At 34.7% G+C, this 21919-nt stretch overlaps 3 protein-coding genes across 8 annotated transcripts; 2 read left to right on the top strand and 1 right to left on the bottom strand.

The window, feature by feature from the left end:
* Window positions 1–1555: 1555 nt before the first annotated feature.
* LOC105170887 (T-complex protein 1 subunit alpha) lies at window positions 1556–8681 on the bottom strand. The gene is made up of 17 exons (XM_011091814.3): window positions 8363–8681; window positions 8139–8203; window positions 7534–7623; window positions 7357–7443; window positions 7185–7244; window positions 7011–7061; window positions 6436–6531; window positions 5854–5919; window positions 5449–5666; window positions 5041–5137; window positions 4760–4846; window positions 3650–3784; window positions 3311–3415; window positions 2765–2893; window positions 2567–2670; window positions 2285–2375; window positions 1556–2197 (listed from the first exon to the last, which is right to left on the bottom strand). Exons 1-17 carry the CDS (start codon window positions 8433–8435, stop codon window positions 2111–2113), a joined length of 1641 nt encoding a protein of 546 aa, XP_011090116.1. The 5' UTR covers window positions 8436–8681; the 3' UTR covers window positions 1556–2110.
* A 271-nt stretch (window positions 8682–8952) lies between these two features.
* On the top strand, window positions 8953–12472 carry LOC105170858 (Plastid-lipid associated protein PAP / fibrillin family protein). Of its 6 annotated transcripts, none has more exons than XM_011091797.3 (4): window positions 8959–9536; window positions 10064–10129; window positions 10734–10856; window positions 11158–11432. In XM_011091797.3, exons 1-3 carry the CDS (start codon window positions 9061–9063, stop codon window positions 10831–10833), a joined length of 642 nt encoding a protein of 213 aa, XP_011090099.1. In that variant the 5' UTR covers window positions 8959–9060; the 3' UTR covers window positions 10834–10856; window positions 11158–11432. The 6 variants fall into 6 exon arrangements, with proteins under 6 accessions (XP_088733577.1, XP_088733575.1, XP_011090099.1 ...); XM_011091803.3 differs by lacking the exon at window positions 11158–11432 and adding an exon at window positions 10997–11128; XM_011091783.3 differs by lacking the exon at window positions 11158–11432 and adding an exon at window positions 12137–12472 and having other exon boundaries at window positions 8960–9536.
* Window positions 12473–19169: 6697 nt separating this feature from the next.
* Window positions 19170–20359, top strand: LOC105170847 (zinc ion-binding protein). The gene is made up of 2 exons (XM_011091773.3): window positions 19170–19440; window positions 19773–20359. Exons 1-2 carry the CDS (start codon window positions 19343–19345, stop codon window positions 20056–20058), a joined length of 384 nt encoding a protein of 127 aa, XP_011090075.1. The 5' UTR covers window positions 19170–19342; the 3' UTR covers window positions 20059–20359.
* The last annotated feature ends 1560 nt before the right edge of the window (window positions 20360–21919 follow it).

The following is a 21919-nucleotide window of genomic DNA, read 5'->3' as shown; positions in this document are numbered from 1 at the left end:
TTAATCGGTGTAGTAATTAACTAAATACTTAGCATATGCGTTCACGTGCAGGATCTCAATTCTCAATTGACCCCGTTCGATCCATCTTATTTATAAATTATATCATAATAACATGTCACCTATATAACATATGCATTTTTGTTTATTAATGTATAAATTTTTGGCAAAATCGTCCTTAAATTGACAAATTTAATTTCAATAAAATAAAAGTGATCACCCTTTACATATACAGGATTAGAATTATAAAAATTCAATAATAACTGGGTTGAGGATGAAGAAATGAATGGAAATGGATGAATTTGATATTTTTGGAATTATGTTTTGGTTTGGAGATTGAAAAATGGAGGGGAGGTAGGTAGGTGGGAGTAGTGGATGATGAGGATGGTTCACGTGGCGACAGCTGGATTTGGATAAGAAGAAAGCCATAAAAATAATAATATTAAAGAGGGGATGTCCAGTGGTGATGGTGTGAGGGGGAGGGGATTTAAATGAATCGCCCAAACCCTACCCAGCTCCCGCATTCTCTGTAATTTTAAATTGAATGAGAAAAAGGGGCGGGGGGGCGGCCATGCCACATGGTCATGGAGAGATGTGTCGCCGGCTTTGAGGGGAACCCAACTGAACTGGCCCGAAAATGGTACGGTCCGTACACTGAACCAGTACTACTACTACTACTTCCATTAGTTTTTGGGACCTGATTCTGTACCCTTGGCTCGGTTTTCTCCATTTTCATCAACCATCCCATTCTTCATCTACCCTATACTATACGTACTTGAATGAAACGAGCTCGAATTTATTTGTAAGCAGTCCAACCGACGGCAACCCCATTTATGAATAAATGAAGAATGAATAGATCATAAATTTAAGTAAAATGTCTTGCTATTTTTGGCCCTTGAGAAAAAAAGAAAAAAAGAAGAAGATAGAATTAATTGGCTATTATACAGATCATAGTAGTTTATGGCAAGAAGAGGAGGGGCTTAAAGGGAGTGTCAGTGAAATAGAGTGGAGAAACATGATGATTTTATTGAGGCATGTGAGGGGGAGGGTTGCTGATCCCAAAGTCAAATGCCGGCCACGTGCACCTTCACATGCTCCTTATTAATTAATACATTAACGAGGAGGAGGAGGGCTATGATCGGGTAACGCTAACCTCTCTCTCCCCAGGCCCACTTCAGTTTACTTGGGATTCTTACTATAATGCTAAAATCAAACTCTTCACAATTCACATCACCCCATTCCCTTACTACTTTATCATCCTCATTCTTATTAATGCTCTCTCCACCCTCCCACACCTTAATTAACAATCCACCCCTCACGTTCCACCCAGTAATACCGCATCAAAGTCCAAACTCTGCTTCTCTCCTACACGTGAGGGGTACAGAGCCAATCTGCTTGCTTACTTAGAATTATGATTTTATAGTACTGCTCTATAAGAGAATAAACCTATTACAGAGTTACCTTACTATATATAACATTGCAAGTTTTTCCAACTCGAAAAGATTGAGGCTAAATCTGGCCTCAGGAGCAAGCAAAATCATACTTGTAAAACCGATGATTAAATAACACTCCAACAAAAATAACTCAATTACTATAATCTCAGAATTGTCTTAACAATTTATCCATCTCCTAGAAATACATCACTCTCTGAGTTCAGCATAACAATTTGCAGACTAGTTTTAACTGGTTTGGCCACATCAGATTCATATGACTAATTGAACTTAAAGGTAAACTTTTCACCAACGAGGGTTCCTCCAGTAGATAATTTCACCCATTTTAAGAATTACAGAAACAGTGCGACTACTACAAAGGAAGCACACATAAAATAGGGGAAAAGGGAAGAAAACAAGAAAAACCCGGTTACAGCTTTCTTCAAATAGAATATTCATTGATGCTTGTTTGCCCGGGCAACCGCATTTTCCTTCCCGCTGATCAATATGCGTAATTTCTTCCACAAGCAACAAAACTTTCCTCCAGCCAACGGGAGGGGAGCTTCAAACCATACAATCAGAAAATGAAGTACAGACAAAACATAATAATTAAATTCCCCAGAACCCCGAAAACTCCTTGATGGAACATCATTATCCGTTACAAACACCACCCCTCCACCAAACTAATCCTCGTCATTTTGACCTTCATCTTTGACAAGTTTGATCATGTCGTCAATCCGAAGAATAGTAATAGCCGCTTCAGTAGCAAACTGGCAAAAAGACAAATCAGAAAAGAAAATATTGCATCTGCATTCCTAAATGTAAGAGTAATTCAAACCTCACATTCGGATGCTAACCTGAATTATCTTTACTTTGCTCATTGCAGGTTCGATGACTCCTGCTTCCAAGTTGTTGCGAACTGTACCCTTCACCAAGTCTAGACCCATGCTGCAGGCATAAAAGAGCGCCAATCAGACAGCATATTCATAACCATTCCTTTTCTTACATAAAGAACAAAACCGTAAAATATTTCCACAGCTAGCGCAGTAAAGAAAATGCAAGCTCTAAAGCTTTTCCAATGAATACATCCAAAAGAGTATACTCTGCCAATGTTACAAAGCATTTGTCAACATTTGTACCTTGCTAAATGCTTTTTATCTGCCTTTGTTTGTGCAGTGTGGTGGTAAGCTCGTAGTTTGGCAACCAACTCAGTTGCATCTTTAGCAGCATTGACAGCAAGCACCTGAATAAAGACTTCACAAATTAGGCAGTTCACATAGCAAAAGGAGAAAATATGAGATTCGCTTGTGAATGATCAGATATATTAGTTGAAGGACCTTTGGTATAATCAATAAAGATTCAGCAAACTCAGCAATAGCCAACTGTTCCCTGGATCCTAAGGTAGTAGCCAAATTCTCCAGATATACAGATAGGGCAGCCTCAACAGCACCTCCGCCAGCAACAACCTATATCCTCAATAATAGGAACATAAGTCAAACAGCATAAACTATAGATATTAGTGTTTTCACAAGACCAGAAATACTAGCATTTAATGTGATAATGTGACAAGAATAATGCATAAGATGCAGAGACTTAATAGTTGATGCATCCAGGGTTGAAATGCCAAGCAATGTCCATCAAAGAATAACATGAAAAGAAGTAACCCACTTTCCACCTCCATCACAACATTACTGCAGTTTTCTTTTTACATCCAATCCAAAACAAGTTTGGGTGAAATTTGTCTTTCAATGTTAATTGACTTGAAAGAGAATGTAATAGCAGAAGGTCATATCATTGTGAGTTTGATGCACGTGGAGAAAATGAAAAAGAGGCAACTTAGGTAGGCTAGGACTTCTGAAGTAATAAACATAGGAGCCACCTACCGTATTAGATTCCAACGTTCTCTTGACGATGCTTAGTGCATCATGCAAAGCCCTGTCCATCTCATCGAGCATGAAATCGTTGGCACCTCTAAGTATTAAAGAAACCTGAAGAAAATACACTTTCATTCTTACATTGCTTCTTGGTTACTACAAATGCAGTTAAATGTCTTCATTCCAAAATGTAGCTAGCTTTGTATCAAACAAATGAAACTAAGTTTAAAAAGGTGGCTATAGCTACATTAAAGATCAAGGGGCATGCTAAAGAATCAAAAGTAACTTAAGCACGGAAATAGGGTAAAAGAGAAATAGATTATGTTATGGAAACTAAGTATATCATACCGCACTTGTGGTTTTGGTCCCTTTAATCATAATAACATCATCATCAGCAATACGTTCCTCCACTACTTCATCAGCATATCCTAGAAGTGATGAATCAAATGTTTCTTCCCCTTCCATATCTGCAAATGTTGACACCTGCATAGGATCTATGATTAGGAACAGTCTGTTATGTGATTCCAGATTCTTAACCGAAGAAACTATTTTCATTCTTTCTGAGTCTTCACTTATTCTGATCAAATTATGATCCAAAACTATAGTGGAACGAGAATTCCTTTAACTTCAAGTTTCTTCTGTCCAATAAAAATATGTTACCCATCTTATTTGACAAGTTTCAACTAGCAGATCACTGAAAGCAAACTGAAAATTTAGCGTAGTGTTTGGTTTCATTTTTGTCCCATTTCCGAGATGGGTCAAAACATGGTAAATGTTTGCCTTGATTTGTAGGAAGTTTTGATGGATTTTTGAGATGTTTTGAAACAGTGCCTCATTTGTTTTTTGGTCAAAATAAGTCTACACTAATTATAGGCCATACAACTAAAAAAATTATATACATACTCATACATATATATAAATATATATAAAAGAGACATGATTTTGACAATGAACAGTAGTTTTTGTCTCCCACTAAACAACATCAAACATACTATACTTATTTTATATTATCTCCACAAACAAATCTACACATACTTATTTATTTTTGTTTTTCTCTCTCTATCTCCTTAGAACACATCAAAACAAGTTAAAAATGAAACCAAACATAGTGTAGATGTTTTGCCAGGTAAGATTTCAAAAATTTTACAGGCAACAAATAGTGTAATTTCAAAAGGATTAAGGCATATATAAAATGGAAGTAATTAAGCAAGAAAAATTGTTAAAGCAATGCTTTATGCTGAAGGACAGCCATGGGACAAGGTACTTCAGGCCATATATGACTCAACATTTGAGCATAATCTCTTTTTTTTCCATGATTTTGATAAGCATTATTTCAATCATTTTCAATCTGATGCCGTCTATCATAGGGTATCCATATTTAACGTCTTAAAAGAGAGAACGAACGGGAAAAATGTTTGTGCCAGGCATTTGTCATTTGAAGATAAGAAGAGAAAGTACCGCAGTTGCACCAGTTGCCTTGGCAACATGGCGCAGGTCCTCCTTGCGGACACGTCTCACAGCTATGGCTCCAGCCTCCACAAAGTACTGAAGAAGTATAAGACAATTTAACAGAATATACACAGTAAAACACAGTATCTAAAAGATAGTTCCACCCCAAACTTGGCAAAGATAATGCCGATTTGCCCCATAAGCTTTCAAAAGTACACAATAACTAAAGCCAACAGATTAGCAATGTATTTAAAAAATTTGCCACAATCAACTCTGAGTAAGAAGCTTGCCTTCAGTGCCATATCATCAATTCCTTTTGTGGTCAAAACAACATTCGCACCTGCCTTAAGAAGCTTCTCAATACGTTCTTTTGTCATGTCAGCTTCTCTGCAAGACAAGAGTTGCATTTATCATCACCACTTTCGATGTGTAAAGCAAAAAAAAATCCCTCTGCTCAGTACTCATAGAGTTTTGGTGCGGCATCTGAACGGTGCCTAATAATTCTTAAGCGATAACAGAGGGAAAGAGAGCGAGATCTATTCAAGAATATCTTCTATGAGCTACAAGAACTCATTTAAGGACACATAAAATAAGAACACACTAAGTTAACACGTCTAATAAGAACAGATGCAGAATCCACCATTATAATTTCTAGCTCTCTTGATATCGCGCAGCATAAAATGAATACAAATAATCACCTCTGCCGAATCTTTTCCAGCTCCCTTGGGTCACTGACTAAAACTTGGACGCCCATTTGCATTTTAGTCTTCTGAAGGTTAAAATCGAGGCAAGCAATTCTGGCAGGGGCAACCCTCAACGGCATCCCCTGTGCCGCACGCCCCGTGTTTAGAGCATAACCTTTGAGGAGATAGCTATCTCTGGCACTCTTCCCATGGGCTTTAAGAATATTGATTCCCTGGGCAGCAAAAATCATTAAGATTCCTCCTTTATATGAAAGGTTAAGGTGATATTGTCAAGGCAATTTCATTTGTTTCTCTTGCATTTAAGAAGTTAAGTGTCCATCCTAGCTAAATCTCACCGAAATGTATATAGGCAACATCAACAAGCACTAATCAATAAATAGTCAAGTATGCATGACCAACCTTGATTGGATACCTAACTTCACCTCTTGCATTTGTCATCTTTACAGCTTGTACAGCTTCCACAACCTAAAAAATAATATTACTTTATGTTACAACTTTGAAATAAAGAGAGTGCACAATGTCCTAAGCCATAAGAATCAAGAAACTCAGGAAGTAAAAAGATCGAACAGAGAAGAAGGTAATGAATGAACAAGTAATATAACGAATGTCCTAGTTAAGCAACAATATTGAAGTATAGAAGGTTTAAGATAACAATTCCAATTTCAGCAAGGGAAAAAAATGCCACACAACAATAGAAACCACTCCTGATGGTTATAGAACAGTGGAGAATAGAGAAGTTATATAAGTAGAACGTCACTTTATAATTATATCACATAATTTACAAAAGAATTAGCAACATCTTGTAAGGACAATGGTGATGGAAGATTATGCAAGTCCAACATAGTACACAACTGCAGAAAACAAAGCAGTGACAATATGCAATGCACTGGAGCAACTGAATCTGTTAATTTCATTGATTATAGATCAGTAACAGAAGAAAAACAAAGTGCTGTTTTAGAGTGAGTTCATTAATTAACTTACCAGATTTGCAAAGAAGTCGCTATCACCACCTATTAGCTTCGAGGACATGCTGGTCTTGGCACAGTTTATAAGAGAATCTTTACCAAGTTTTTCGACCTAACAACACAAGGAAACATTTCTGCTCAAAACATCAGCAAGTTACATCGTATCCACCACTTAAAATAGTCGCAGGTAATGTTCAAGAATTCTAGATAATATTCCACACTGTTTCAAAGCCTAGAGATTTCTATGTTCAGTTCATCTTAGCACAAGTGGTTTTGGCTGCATCTCGTCATTCTTACACACTATTTTGAAAGGCAGAAAATAAAAAAGGAACGGAACAGGCATATATTTTATAGAGGCGAGAAATGAACATAGGTAAGAGTACTCTTAGCAAAGGAAATTTCTACCTTCCTTCAAAAACTATATCATTACTAAACTTCAAAAGGTTACAACTTTTTCCTTGTTGATTAATTCACAAACACTAGAATAAGAATTTTAAGTTTACACATCTGTTCAGCAATGGGCAGATCCAAAATATATAATACCAATAGCAAATGACACATTCAAACACATAAGTGGCAGGAGAGTTTTACCTTTACAGCTAATTTTTCATCAACATATTTGCATGCTTCCCTCATGGCAAGCTGACAACAAAATTTCAAACACAGCGTCAACATACAGACTGAACGATAAATAGATAAGAAACTAAATTTCTATAAGTCCTTAGGAAAAACAAGGGCAAAAAGATGATAATTCCAAATACGCACTCTGTATCCACTGATTATTGATGTTGGATGAATCTTATTTCTCACTAAATCATTAGCTCTCTGCAGAAATAAATGCCAACTTAGTATAATGTTCACAGTGAATATAATTTAGAGTACCGAAAATAAGGCAAACGATTCCTCACTGCAGTCCGGGCACAAACTGCAATAATACCTTAAGCAATTCTGCAGCTATGATAACCACAGAAGTTGTTCCATCTCCGACTTCTCGGTCTTGCAGTTCTGCCAACTCAACAAGAACCTTTGATCACAAGAAGATGAAGGCAACACCAATGAGATACAAATTGTTTAAACACTAGTTTTGTAGAAATACAAAAGATGACACATTCACCTTCGCAGCAGGATGCTCAACTTCAAGCATTTTCAGTATAGTGGCACCATCATTAGTAATTGTGACATCACCAATATCATCCACAAGCATCTGGCAAACAAGACGAAATGAGCAAAAATAATCCTTGCTAGATTCCAAATCCAACTCAGGTATAAAAAAGTTTAGTCATGAAGTATGCTCACCAAATCCCTGATTCTCGTCTAACAAGTTAGAAACTAAAAGTAAAACAGTCAACTACCACTTTCATGACTAAGAAACCAGTATAACTATGGCATATGGCATGATAAGGGTTACTGAGGAAAACAAATTAAAACTTATTATCATGCCATGCCCACCCTATCACATGCAGAGACACAAGCAAAACACTGAAGTTAGAAGAAAGAATTTAGGACGCAAGTATTACTTCTCCCAGAGGAAACAGCTGTATATACCACCACAGAGTTTCTGCAGTCTCCCATTTTAAAGCCATGGAGTAAATGAATTTCATAAACAGCAAAACATGGTACTGAGAAAAAGGCATTGTTGGAACAGTACCTATAACTAATATTCAATAAGTCTGCTTCAACACAAGTCTACTTTAGAAAGTATAAAATAAATACAAGTACCTTGTCCAGGCCAACAGGACCAAGCGAAGACTTGACGATGTTCGCAACAGCTTGGCACGCCATTACTGCACATTTCCAACAAAAATACCAGCACATTAATATCACAGGTACAACAAATTCATAAAAGAAAAAGAGCACAGGACGCAGGAGCAGTTCATACATATAGACAAACACTGGCACATAAGAAGGCAAATACTTATATAATTCAACGAAGAAGACGATACCGTTTTGAGTGCGGACATCCTGGCCAGATTGCCGTTCGCCGGAAATATCAGGAGTCTGGGATGTAATCGCCATAATTAATAATTAATTTAGAAAATGAAATGGCGAAGCAGAAAAGCAAAACAAAACCCTAGATCGGATCGAATTCGGTCGGCTCCGGCAGGAGCGACGACTGTTAGGTGAGTGAGTAGAGCGAGAGGACTGAAGTGGCGAAAATATGCGTAGGCTCGAGTGTCTTCTCTTTCTCTGGAGAGTTCAGTTCAGACTTGAGAGCTCTTAAAAGAGTGGAGAACGAGAAACCTCTCTGCGTTTGGGAGGGTTTGAGGTAGTTTTTTGAAATCCTACGACGTCGTCCTATACAATACTGTTGTGCACTTTGGACTGGGCTCGGAATTAAATGGGTTGGGCTCGGAATTAAATGGGTTGGGGTTCGAAACTGAATTTTGGTCCATTGCATCTGCTACTTGTGAAATTATCTAATTTCTTTATTTTTTAAAGGGTTTTTCAATACTTAAAAGAATTCGGACTTAAATAATGTCTGCAAGTCGTTTGTTAGATATATATGGGGTAAAATGTAATAATACATGCAACGCCATAAATCAAAGGTGTATTGTATGTTTATACATCTACTTATTATTTTAGAATTTTCATTTTTTTTAATTCCTAAAATCAGATACCAGAGGAGATCAGCAGAGTACACATGGCCATCAACTGCCTTTCCCTTCCCGCCACTCCCACTTTCCCACTCCCCAGCAGGAGCTTCTCTACAGTCATCCGTTCCTCCCTCACAGACCAATCCCAGTCCCCCTCCCTCGCCGCCAAACGCCATCTCCTCCGCCTCATCGCAGACCAAGACCGCGGCATCAAAACCCAATCCGACCCCCAAAAGCTTTCCCAGATAATCGACGCTATCGATTCATTAGCTGCCATTGGACGTGGCACCGTCACCACAGATAAATCTTTGTCGGCCACGTGGCGGATGCTCTGGACCACTGAGAAGGAGCAGCTCTTCATCATAAAAAATGCACCGACTTTTGGTACCTCCGCCGGCGATGTTTTGCAAGTCATTGATGTGGACCAAAAGACTCTCAACAATGTTATCACTTTTCCTCCCGATGGAGTCTTCTTTGTTCGGTCAGAGATTCAGGTTGCTTCAGCTCAAAGAGTCAATTTCCAGTTAAGTACCTTTAACGTTTGTGATTTTTGTGTTATCTGCTGCATTGGCAATCCCGTTTCTATTTATTATTGAAAGATTACGCTCGAGAAGTACTATGTGTTTGTGGTATTGGGATTGAGTGTGCACCGATCTGTGAATCTAGCGTTTTTCTGAATGTCCGTAAGAAGTTTGTAATTTTACATAACGCTGAAAAACGAAATGTGAATAGTCATCTGATTGTGTTGTGTTTCCTTTAGTGTATGTAATGAAATCAAATAGAGTAATCTGAGTTGGTGATGCTTTGCCAGCAAACAATAAGTTCTTTGTGTAAGAAATGTATGAGACAATTATGTGGTTAATTTATGCTGGTATGAATCATCTCCGGAGAGAATTGGAGTTAATTGGGATTAGGAGAATTCACATAAGACATCTGTCGGATGCACGACGAGAGTAAGTTTGGAACGATATGTTGTTTCTTCTTTGGCTTTGTATTGCTTGAGAATTGAAGGGTGTTTCATAACTTCTCTTGTGGCTTTTGCTTTTGTAGATTTACTAGTGCAGTTTTACGGGGTAAGGGTTGGGAGTTTCCTCTGCCACCATTTGGTCAGGGTTGGTAAGTGGCCTTATTCTCTTGCTACATTTTAAAAAATTTAATGTTTTATTACCTCAACTTGGTGAGTAGTATATCTCAATCTAATCATAAGATCCTGAAGAAAAGCATGAAAAATGATTTAACTCATGGTCTTTTCACAACTTTGCAATGTTGAAGAATTCCACAAGTGATAATACCTGAAGAAGATGCTTAGATCTATATAATTTAGCATGTTACCCAGCTATTTAAACATTTTCTAGAACTCTTCTCCAGTAAATATGTGCTGTTAGATCTCTTAGTCTGTACAAGTTCTCACTATGTCATATTGGAGATGCAAATCTACCAGAAAAGTTAAAACTCTAGAGAGTTCCTTACAGAGGATCTAAATGAATCCCTTTCCTGAGATTGATGCAGACAGAAGTAGTTCATATTTATCTTGTCTTTAAATAGTTAGTCACTCATTACCACCCTTTTGCTCTTCCATTTATTCTCCTCCAGTTAGTTTTTTATTCTCCCTTCTCTTCTCAATTCAATTCAAACTTGAACAAATACACTATTGCTGCCATGTTTATGTTGCTTTCTTCTCTATTTATGCAACTCAAATCATGACTCATCTTCCATGTAGGTTTGACTCGTTGTACATAGATGATGAAATTCGGGTGGTGAAAGATATTCGGCAAGACTATCTGATTGTCGAGCGTGCTCCATATTCTTGGAAAGAATGAGATCCTGTCCTGTTCAAGTCATTGTGAGTTCTTCTGTTTTAACTCCAATTATAATACTGAATTCAATCAAAGAAAGTAATATTTATCTTTCTTAAGTGTTTTCGTATACTTATATCTGTAGTTGATTACGTCCTGATGATGTGATAACCTTTACTTGAAGCAGTTAAAGTACCTTTTGCTCTATCTTCCCCTTTTCAATGTCATCTATGAAACGCCCATCACTGTGTTAGAGATTTTGTATGTATTGTTTCATTGATTTTCTGGATCAGACTGATGTTACAGTTCATGTTTCAAATCTGACTTATAGCATTCACTTTTTTTGAGGGTCTTTCGGGAGCAGGAGATAACGGCATGAACTTTGTTGATTATGTTATCTGGTCCTGATGGTTCCAGTGGAAAGTTCATTAGGATATTTGTGTTTCGTCTTTTGAAAATGAGTCCTTGTTCTTAACTTCATTGGTCCCGCTAAAGACCAAAGCAGATGAGATGCTTTTATAATCATTTCATAACTGATACTACTTCCTGAATGTACAGTTTCATGTTTAATTCTGTTCGACACTTGCATTTATTGGCAAAAGATATACTTCAAACTTATTTAATTTGGGTTCTCACATTGAGGAAAGAATCACATGTTATTTGGTAATACTTTCTCATACTAGTTATTCTCCTATTTTCTTGTCACCTGTACCTTAACTTTCGAAACTAGTTTACTCTCCTCAAGTAATGGGAGTAAGTCTAAGTGTATCGAAATCTGTCAGATAGTTGCCACTGTTTATTGACTTGTATCTTCTATTAGGATGACTAGCACATACTAACAACTGACAAACTTGTTTTGATCCCAAGAAAACTATCAACCGAATATCCTAATGTATTATCTAAGTCAACAGAAATTGCTCTAGATCTTCGACAAGAGTTTCTTTTAGAAAACTATCAACCGAATATACTAATTTTCTGATCCCAACCCAAGAAAACTTAAGACGGGAACATATTTCAACAAGAGTTTCTTTTAGAAAGGCTGAATCGTTTGTTACCATTTTAGCCCATTCTTGCATTAAGTTAAAAATTAAGTGCATTTCCTTTGGTGGGATCTGCTCACCTTTAAAATAGTAACTCTAGCCCATATCTTCGACAAAGCTGCTTCCAGGAAAACTGAGATGATGAGATGTGAAGCTATCTGTGACAATATACTAATGAAACCCAAACACCCCATTTACATGCGTTTTTCCATTATGGTTTTCCCTTCCGAAATCTGTACGGATTCCATTTCTCCTTGTAATATCAAGTTATCATGTTTCGGTTGCAGTTCTGCTCAAGTCTAATAATCTCTTGTTATCTGGGCAATGCTGGCTGTCGGCTGGATATTTGTCTCTGCTCCAGCAACTGTTGTCAATTATTGACTGTGCTACTGTCTGTCAAACCACGACAATCACTTCCCATATACATAAAAACCACATTATTTATATATTTAAGAAGATATCATATGAATGCAGTGTGCATATGAGAAGTGCAATACCAATTTAGAGTCTGTTTAAGTCACGTTTAATTTCAAAGTTTTATTAGTGATGACATTAAATAGTATGTAACTTGTCTAAGCGGGACTACAACTTCTAATATGATGAAATTAATTTTTTTTTTCATACATTTATGTGAAAACAACTCTGATTTGGTATAGTTGTCAAGAACCCTTGTACATTATGCTTGAATGCTACCCTTTAGTTGCCATAACATGACCGTAAGGGCAGTGAAAATGATTGCAAGATTGGAAATTTTGATTGCAAGTGGCAGCTGGGAACCCATCTCCGAGCCTATCCAAAACTGGTGAGCCCCCACTCCAATTGGGGTGTGCTTCACACGAAATATAAGTGATGGGAATGGACCCTCTTGATCATGAAGTTTCAGAACGTCGAATTTTGGTGGGTATAGGCAAAATCTGCACCATCCTTTGTAAGTTTTGGGAAATGAATTTGGCCCACCATTGCCCTAAATATTACCAACTGTTGCCCATTTTTGCTGGGCTGGTGGCCTTCTGTAGAAGTCATTGAAGTTGACAAGGATGTGAAGAATCTGGAAAGCAAGAAAAACAAGGATGAAATTATACATACATGATCATCCCTAGAGTTTGCACATATTACAATAAAACTCTAGTACTTTGGAAATTATGATGATAGCTTTTGTTTTAAAATTACAATAGCTCCTCTTATCATCCAACCTTGAAGGGGGTAATATATATATATATATAGAGAGAGAGAGAGAGAGTAGAAAACACTATGATATGGGGTGGGGTGCAATGAAATGTTTGAAAATGAGTGAAGGAGATGTTATTTGTAACAAAATGATTCTGTTTTGTATTCTATTTGTTGGTACAATTAAACAAGAACCTAGAATAGTACAACATAGTACAGAAGTTTTGAGAGGAAAGAAGCAATGTGGAGATTGAAATTTGTTTGAATAATAATAATAATGTAGGTGGGTGGGAGTGTGTGGTTGAGATCTTGAGTGGTCCCTGTGAATTAAAAAGGCACATGTGAAAAGGACGAAAGTCCTACAGCAGCAGCAGAGGTGAGTGTGGGGAGTGCTCTTCTTTAAGGAAACACCCCTAAACATTCATTATAAAGTTGTTTTGTCCTCTCCTTCCTCCCTCCCTCAATTTCCACCACCTATACCTGCCTGTAACCTAATCCATTCTCATCATTCCCGTGGACTGCTTCCTTCAAGCATTCGATATTGATGTTTGAGTGTGAAGGAAACAATTGTTCTCGTGGTAAAGCAATTTCCCAGTGTAGTCCATGCTTGATGTTTGGTTCCTTCTGGATTTTGAATTTATGGGCTACCATCCAAACATCATTCATTTGTTACGGTTAAGTGTTTATTCATGCATTATATTTAGACGATATTCAACATGAGATATGTACGCTTCTGTAAACGTTGGTTGGAAGTCGAAATGGTTAGATTTATTGCATTATCCAGAATCAAAGGCAATCATTAAAAAGAAATTACTCGGACCAGCTTTGATCGAACCAAATTAATCACAATGTAAAGCTAACACACTTTTTAATTGTACACCAGTTACATGGCAATCATAAATAGCACTTGCCATATGATTAGATCAATTTTAATCGAGGCAGGTCCAAATTAGAATTTTTTGAAATCATACCAATGATGTCTTAGTTTAGTAGTTAAAACTAATGTTCCATAAATAAATTTGAGATAATGTGTTTGAGTTCTACTTATGTGTCCCATTTTATTTCAATTTATTTTATAATATTTAATTATATTAATATATTAGTCGAATTGATTATTGTTTATGTGTTTAATTTATTGAAACATTTAATTGGGAAAAATTAAGTTAAAAAAAGTGTTTCTTTTCTTTATGCTTTTGGGAGTACAATTTTGCGCATTATTTAATATTTTTTGGAAGATAATGGAAGAGTGTCTTGTCATGGTTCTTGGTACTTTGGGGTACCTTTTTCTGATCCTCCCAAGATTTTTACCAATCCACTTTAATAGTTTATTTTTAGTACGAGCCACGTTTAAGGTCCATTAGTATTGCGTACTAACCGCACAAACAGAAAATATGGCGAGAATTATACTCTAATTCTATGAGGTTTATGTAATTATAAGTAATTTTTTTATAAAATGAAAAATTATATTTTGAAATTTCTAATGTTTGCTTCTGCTTAATAAATATGTATTTTATTAGTTAAAATTCATCGAATTTAATTATATTAAATCAAAAAATGAATGAAAATTGTTATTTACCCTCGATTGATTTATTAGAGGTCAAATATTTTTTTTTTGATTAAATTGCATTTATAACGGTGAAGATATACCATCTCACATGCATTAACATATGAATATACAGTAGGATAATTTGAACATAACAATATTTATGTAACCTTCAACAAATCAATGATAAATCAATTACGGAAAAATATAGATTTTTATTTGATTTTTCTGTTAATATCAACAAATTAGATACATGTTAACTGATATGAATATTTATTTATTAGACAAAAATAAATATCAAATACACTTAATATAATTTTTTAAATTATAAAAAATTTAATTACGTATAATTATACAAAATTTTGGGAGCCAGAGTGTAATCATCCTATTAGTCATGTCACATGATACTGCAACCAGCTTTAGATGCAACTCGGGATTATACTCCTTTGATACGGCCAATTTATTACAAACACCCCTGTTTTTTCCAAAAACTTCCTAACATTTTGTTAGCATAAAAGGTAGGGTAGAAAAATAAATCAATGTTGTTGGATACTCTATTGGTATTGATTGATGAAAATTCATTTATTTTTTATTTTTTAAACTTAACAAACAAAATTTGAAATAAAAAATGTCTGATAAGTTTCAAGCTCAACTTGAGCTAATAAAAAAGTTAGTGAAAATGAAAATAATAAAATATGACTGATAATAAGGTAAATTAAATTGACAAAATATTGAAATTAGATTACAAAAATATTCCACATGCATTGCAAAATGATAAGTATGCCCCTTTAGAGGGTGTTGATGTAATTTACAAGAAATGTATTTATGTAAGTTTTTACCCCTTAAGGAGTATTCAACCGAATTGAGGGGCGTTAATGTAATTTATTTCTAAAAATATTAAACTACTCGAACTCGACTATATTTGATTCAATTAAAATTCACTCTTTTAGTAACAAATAAAATTCAAACAAATTTTCTCAAACTTGAATAATCAATAACGCGTTAGGCTCTAAGTACTCATTGTCTTGACATTCCTACTTAGAAATGAAACTTTAATTTATGAATATGAATATGATATTAAAAGAATGAAATCCATGAATCCAAGTACAGTTGATAGAATAATTAGAGTAACACATACATAGAGCTTGTAAATATGCTCAACCATATATGAATATGTTCTTGTCAAGATTTGATTGACAGTGACTGTGCTTAATTAACTATGAGGGCCACATTGCACAAAATCTTTTTCTTACTCATATGTCCACTTAAAACATGAAAATTAAATAATCAAATTTAATCTGTTAAAAAAGAAAGATGAAATCCTCCAATTTATGTCAATATCAAATTATATATATATATATATATATATATTCAGATTCTCATTGACCCAAAGAAAAAAATCCTTATAATTTGGAGTTGGTGCTATATATTCTATGTGGGGAGAAGGTTAGGTAATATTGTGAGTGTAGGCATAATGCATGGAAAGAATCCATGCCATATTATGTAATTTGGAAGACATCCAATTTGGTGGGAAGTTCGTCAGCCCTTCTTTTTTTGAGTTTAAGAATACTTATTCATCCAATTTAGAGACATGCCGTTGCAGTGTGTGCTCAACTGCATCTGCATGGGGTCCCACTCTTACTCCTTTGCATTTCTCACTTTCTGTCTACTAATTTACTTACACACCTATGTAGTACAGTAGACTGTCCAAAATTTTAATTCAAATTGAGTTTGGTCACATCGTAAATTAATTATATATAAAGTATAATATATTTGTATTATAATTAATATGTAATTCAAGAAAAATATTTATTAGTATAATCACACTTGTTATATAACAAATTTGGTTCAACCAAATGGAATTTGAATTATAAAAAAAAATAGTAGAGAAAGAGAAGAAATGGCATGATACTCCTAATTTAAAGTTTACTCCGCAATTAATAGTAGTGTGTATTATTGCAAAATATGATTGAGTGAAGTCCAAGTCCAAGGGTGTAGGAGAGGTGGGGTGATGAATTATACCGAAGATGTCCTGTCCTACAAATGAGATGCCATAACATGTTCTTTGCTCCCCGTGTCGGCTTCCTTCATTGTTGTTTAAATGCACAAGATTATGAGTCCATAATTGATATTTCTCTTTATATTTATATTTATACTTATACGCCTTATGTTTTTATTTTCCTTCCACTTATTATATCTATCAAACCAAATATAATTTTTTACATGCTTATTTCTTTTTATTATTTTTTTTTACCTTAACCAAACGAACTCTAGGACCATTCTCCACAAACAAGAGGATTGTACTTAAATTATTAAATAAAAAATCCTTATTTAAAATAATTAAAAATTGTTGCTTTATTTTCTGAAATAAAATTCATAGATATTACAGAGAAAGTGCGTTCCCACAGGACCGTAAGTGAATACTTAAATATTTTTTCTTGTGTTTCGCAGATATAATAAGAGGACCAAAATGCAACTCAAAGCCCAAGAGATTCTTTTTTTCTCTTTATTTGAATTTTTTAATTAAAAAAATGGCATGAATAAATAGTGACACCCACAAAACCAAAACTACATCAAGTTTGTGGGCCCACTTTTCATGCTTATCGTCTACCCCTTGCTATAAATATATATATTAATAATAGAATTGATTTACATTTATATGTAGCTATCTAATTTATTTCCATTTTCAATACCAAAAAAAGTCCCTTTTTGGGGTCAAATCTAATATCACCTAATTTAAATGTCAAAATTGAAACTTTATAATTGTAAAGTTATATGATCCCATTCTATGAATCTTGGTCGATAACTAAATATTAATGAAAACTCACAATGTAATACTATATATAATTAATTTTTTTTTTCAAAATTATCAATATTAGAGGTCAATTTTTATATAATATTTAATCAGCAATCTCCACATGACACAAAAACTACTTCTGGCATTTGAAAAGCAAGGGTGATTTATGTAATTTTTTTTAAAATATGGATAATTTGTGTAAATAGATCATAAATTAATAAATGTACATGTAGCTATGCATAATATTTATTTTCTATTCTATGAAAGATTTTCAAACTATTGAAAATAATATTTAAGTAAAATAAGAGAACCCTACCATCTTCATGGTACAAAGATGCTTATCCTCCTATGTATTAGATCAAATCTTTCATGATCTCATAAAAGCATCATAATAGTGTGCATAATGATTAATTCACTATTTTGAAGTTGAAATTATTTTAAATATATATATATATATATATATGTAATCTAATAATTTCGTACTTGAAATTTGTTGGAATTTATAGTTAGTCAACAATTATTTAATAAATTTAGATGCCCCGAAATCCCAATTGTGAGGTAGCTAAAGTGGGTCTAATAAAAATAATGGGGAGATGATTCCAAGTTCACGGTAATTACATTTTAGGCACATTTCTTATCGAATTACCAAAAAAGCCCACTTCCTTTTTTTAATGGTAATAATGATGGTGCTTTCGACTTTTCTTAAAAGGTTTTTAAGTGAGACGATATTCATGAATATTGTTCTACACCCCCTCCAAAAATGGTTAAATGACAAATACGTCCCAACAATGTGATGACCACTAAAGATACGAAGTTGACGGGTTTTCCTTTTGAGGACATTTCACTTTTACCTTTTCACCACCACTTCAATTCTCGGGGAACAACAGCTTGTGGAAGCACACTCTCATGCTGTAGCGCGTTCGCCACAGATGGTGTATTTTACAATGTGCACCTTTAATTATGAGTAAATGTCAATCTGACCCCAATGGATTATGATTTAGCATGAAAATTGGGGTATTAAATTTGAATCCCACCAAAATTAATGCATTACGATCTTTAGTAGATAAATATTTGTCGATACTTGATTCTCCTAAACTGTTAATTGAAAAGTATGCTAACTCATTTTTATACCATTCATACTAAAATATAATGACACGCATTATCAATTTATTGAAAGAATTGTTATATAATATTTTTTTTTTCTTTTTACAAGTCAAAAGCAATATAAGAAAGTAAAATCAAAGAAATGAAGATCGGACAACAACTGACTTCTACAAGTATATTTATAGATAGTAGAATTAACCTATTTATAGTCAGATATCAAAATAGCTGCACGGAATTTGGTCAAGTTACTATGATGCATTGAAGTAATAACATTGATATGATTTCATGAGAGTATGCATTGTATGATAAAATATTGTTCTTAAGTAATAATGTAATTGATGGGTTGTATATAGATTAATGATTATAATAATAATTTGTTTTGCATGGAGTGCACGCTCCAGAGTAGGAGGTTGAGGTTGAGGTTGAAGGGTGAGACAGAGACTGCCTTAAAAGCCAATAATATATATAATAATAAAAAATAAACAAGGGTGGAGGAGATGAGAAATGAAGCAAACATGGGAGGGGGGATAAAGCTGTCATTTTCCACATTCATATTAAGGTTCACAAATTTCTCTCCAACTGAAAACGACTGCGAGCAACCTGTGGTCTACCTGTATGTATCTCTATCCCCGATATATACATTAAATAATATATTATATATTTATATTATTATGTGTGGAAATTTATTGTGCATATATAAATGAGAGATGCGCACACCGACTTCAAATCACCTCTACTGTTTCTTCCTTTTACGTCTTTTTCTCTGTCTCTCTGTGTGTGTGTTGTCTTTTAATTTCTTCTCCTTCTCTGCAAAGTCTTGGTTGTTAGTTCTTAAATTCTCTCTGGAGTAGTACCCAAAAGGAGAGGTAGAAGGAACCGAAAATGGTGGATATCCAGACTGTGTGTTGTATGTGTGGCGATGTGGGCTTCCCCGACAAACTCTTCCGCTGCTCCAAGTGCCGCAACCGCTTTCAGCACTCGTACGTCTGCCTCTACTCCCCCTCTCTCTATATACCGATACACACACTCGTATGCGTAACTGTGTGCAAGGCTTAATTAGTTATTTCTGATATTGATGATCGCGGTTGTTAATTTTCATGGTATAATCATGATCATTATTATAATCTCAGCCTTTAATTTACATTATATATGATGGCCAAACTATATATATATATATATATTATCACAACTGCCTTCATCTTTATTTATTTTAGTTGTGGATTAGAATAGGCAGCCCGGCCGTGTAATTTAATCTGAGTAGCTGAGGAGAATCACATATATATTTTAAAGTAATGGTTTATAATTCCGGCAGGTACTGCAGCAACTACTATAGTGAACACGCTCAGCCTATTCAGGTGTGCGATTGGTGCCAATGCGAGGAGAGAAATTCGTCATCCAGGCATGGGATTTCTTCCAGGAATAATAATAATAACAGGTCCGCCCATGCAAATGAAGTGAGATCAGCCTACTCCGGCGACAAGATCAAGCAGCACCACCGCGAAGAGGGCAGCTCCGCCGCCGAGAAACCAACCGGGAAAACCCCTTCCCCACGCCCCACCACCCGCAGGTACAAGCTTCTCAAGGATGTAATGTGCTGATTATGGACTCAAGAATTTGAAAGAAAAAATCCCTTGTGTCCAATATGTATATATAATATAATATAACAATAATAATATTAATATATATATATAGTAGTAATTAATTTGTAGTGATAGTTGGAGGTTGTTTTCAAGTGTTTTTGTTGACTTTAAAGGAGTTGTAGCTACTTGGGCCATGTCCCTCTACCTAGGCTAATAAATTGTTACAATATATACACGACCAATCAGTACTACTTCATGTACTTGTCTTGTCTTAATTTTTCCTCAATTATAGATTGCCTAAATTAATATTTAAAGCATACTCTATTTCCTTTTCATCCATAATATTATATGTATTTCATACTTCAATGTTTCAACAAATACATACATGTCACTATTAGTTCATTTAAAAAACATTAGCAATATATTATAATTTTTGCATTTCGGTATTTCAATTTCATAGTATTTATAAGAATGTTGTGCGGATCATTGTCTTCGAGGTTTTTGTATTTTAAAATTTTATATGTATATATAGAAAAAAAGAAGGAAATATTCTAGAGATTTGGACATAAGGGTAGGTAGGTAGTAGGGTTAGGGTGTGGGGAATGGAGGGATACATAACATGATAACATATATAACCCCATTCGCGTTAATTGAAGGAGAGAATTGAATGCGGTTGGGGTTCCCTTTTTTCCACAACGATAAAAATTCATAGTACCTAAAGCTGTTAACTTTATCAGATTCATCGAAACTATCTACCACTACCCACTCTTCTCTCTATCCATTCTGCTTTTCCTTTTTCTAATTTTCATAAATAATATAAACCCCTCTCTCTCTTCCCATTACAATTACATGCAGGTTTTATTTTCCAGCTGGAAAACAATTTAATTTTATTTATATATATATATATATAGCAAAAGTAGGTACGTGGGAATAGGGTAATTTATAAAGTTTTGAACACCACCTCATGCATCGTATATCTGTTTTTGTCGATTTGTGATTTACGCACAACAAAACTTTTTCACTAGGGGTAGGGGTAGGGGTAGGGGTAGGGGGGGCTTCTAACTCCTCCATCACTCGTAACTTCTAACTACCATTCCTTTCACCTCTTCCTTCCTCCTTGGTCGGGTTTTAAAATGAGATTGAGAACAACCCAATTCTCAATTTGTTCGATAATTAAGTAGTATTCAGAACAGGATTAGTAAATAAGTAGTATATTAATTTGTAATTGTAATCTTTCTTGATTTTATGGAATCTTTTATCAAATTAAATCAAGAATTCATGAACCCAAACATTTCATTACTATACCCCACCCTTCATCATATCTGTATAAATTCCTCTTCATTACACAAATTTAACTAACCAATCCCAATAAATTAAAAACTAAAACACGGATTAGTTGTGGCCCATGAATTAAAATTAGTTTAATTTCGTCGTTTCAACAACTCTGTTTTCTTTTCTTTTCAAGATAGAAAAAAGGCATGTGTAGCTGATTTGAAGATGAAGGAAAGTGGGGATGAATTAATTTATGATAAGTATTAATTAAAATTGGTATTAGAATGAGTTTGGAGTTGTGGCCAAACAAACAAACAAATTAATGATCAAAGAGATGCGTAGGCAGCCACATGCTGATTGCTTCCCTTGCAATTGCATTACCTCCAACTTTTTCTTTCCAACTTGGACGCAACAAATACACCTACCTTTCTCACACGGATTTCCTTTTTATGTTTAATGGAGCCTATCCTATTCATTGATTATATATATATATATATATATATATTTTAAGTCAATACACGGTGAGGTTGACATACAAGGACTTTATTATATATTTGCTATGATTTTGATTATAATTAATATTTTTATTTCACTTATATAAATAATA

This window comes from Sesamum indicum, linkage group LG1 (genome assembly GCF_026168435.1).
Source record: "Sesamum indicum cultivar Baizhima isolate 11 linkage group LG1, ASM2616843v1, whole genome shotgun sequence".
Lineage (NCBI taxonomy): Eukaryota > Viridiplantae > Streptophyta > Magnoliopsida > Lamiales > Pedaliaceae > Sesamum > Sesamum indicum.
The sequence above is the reverse complement of the archived record's forward strand: the minus strand, read 5'-3'. Positions and strand labels throughout refer to the sequence as shown.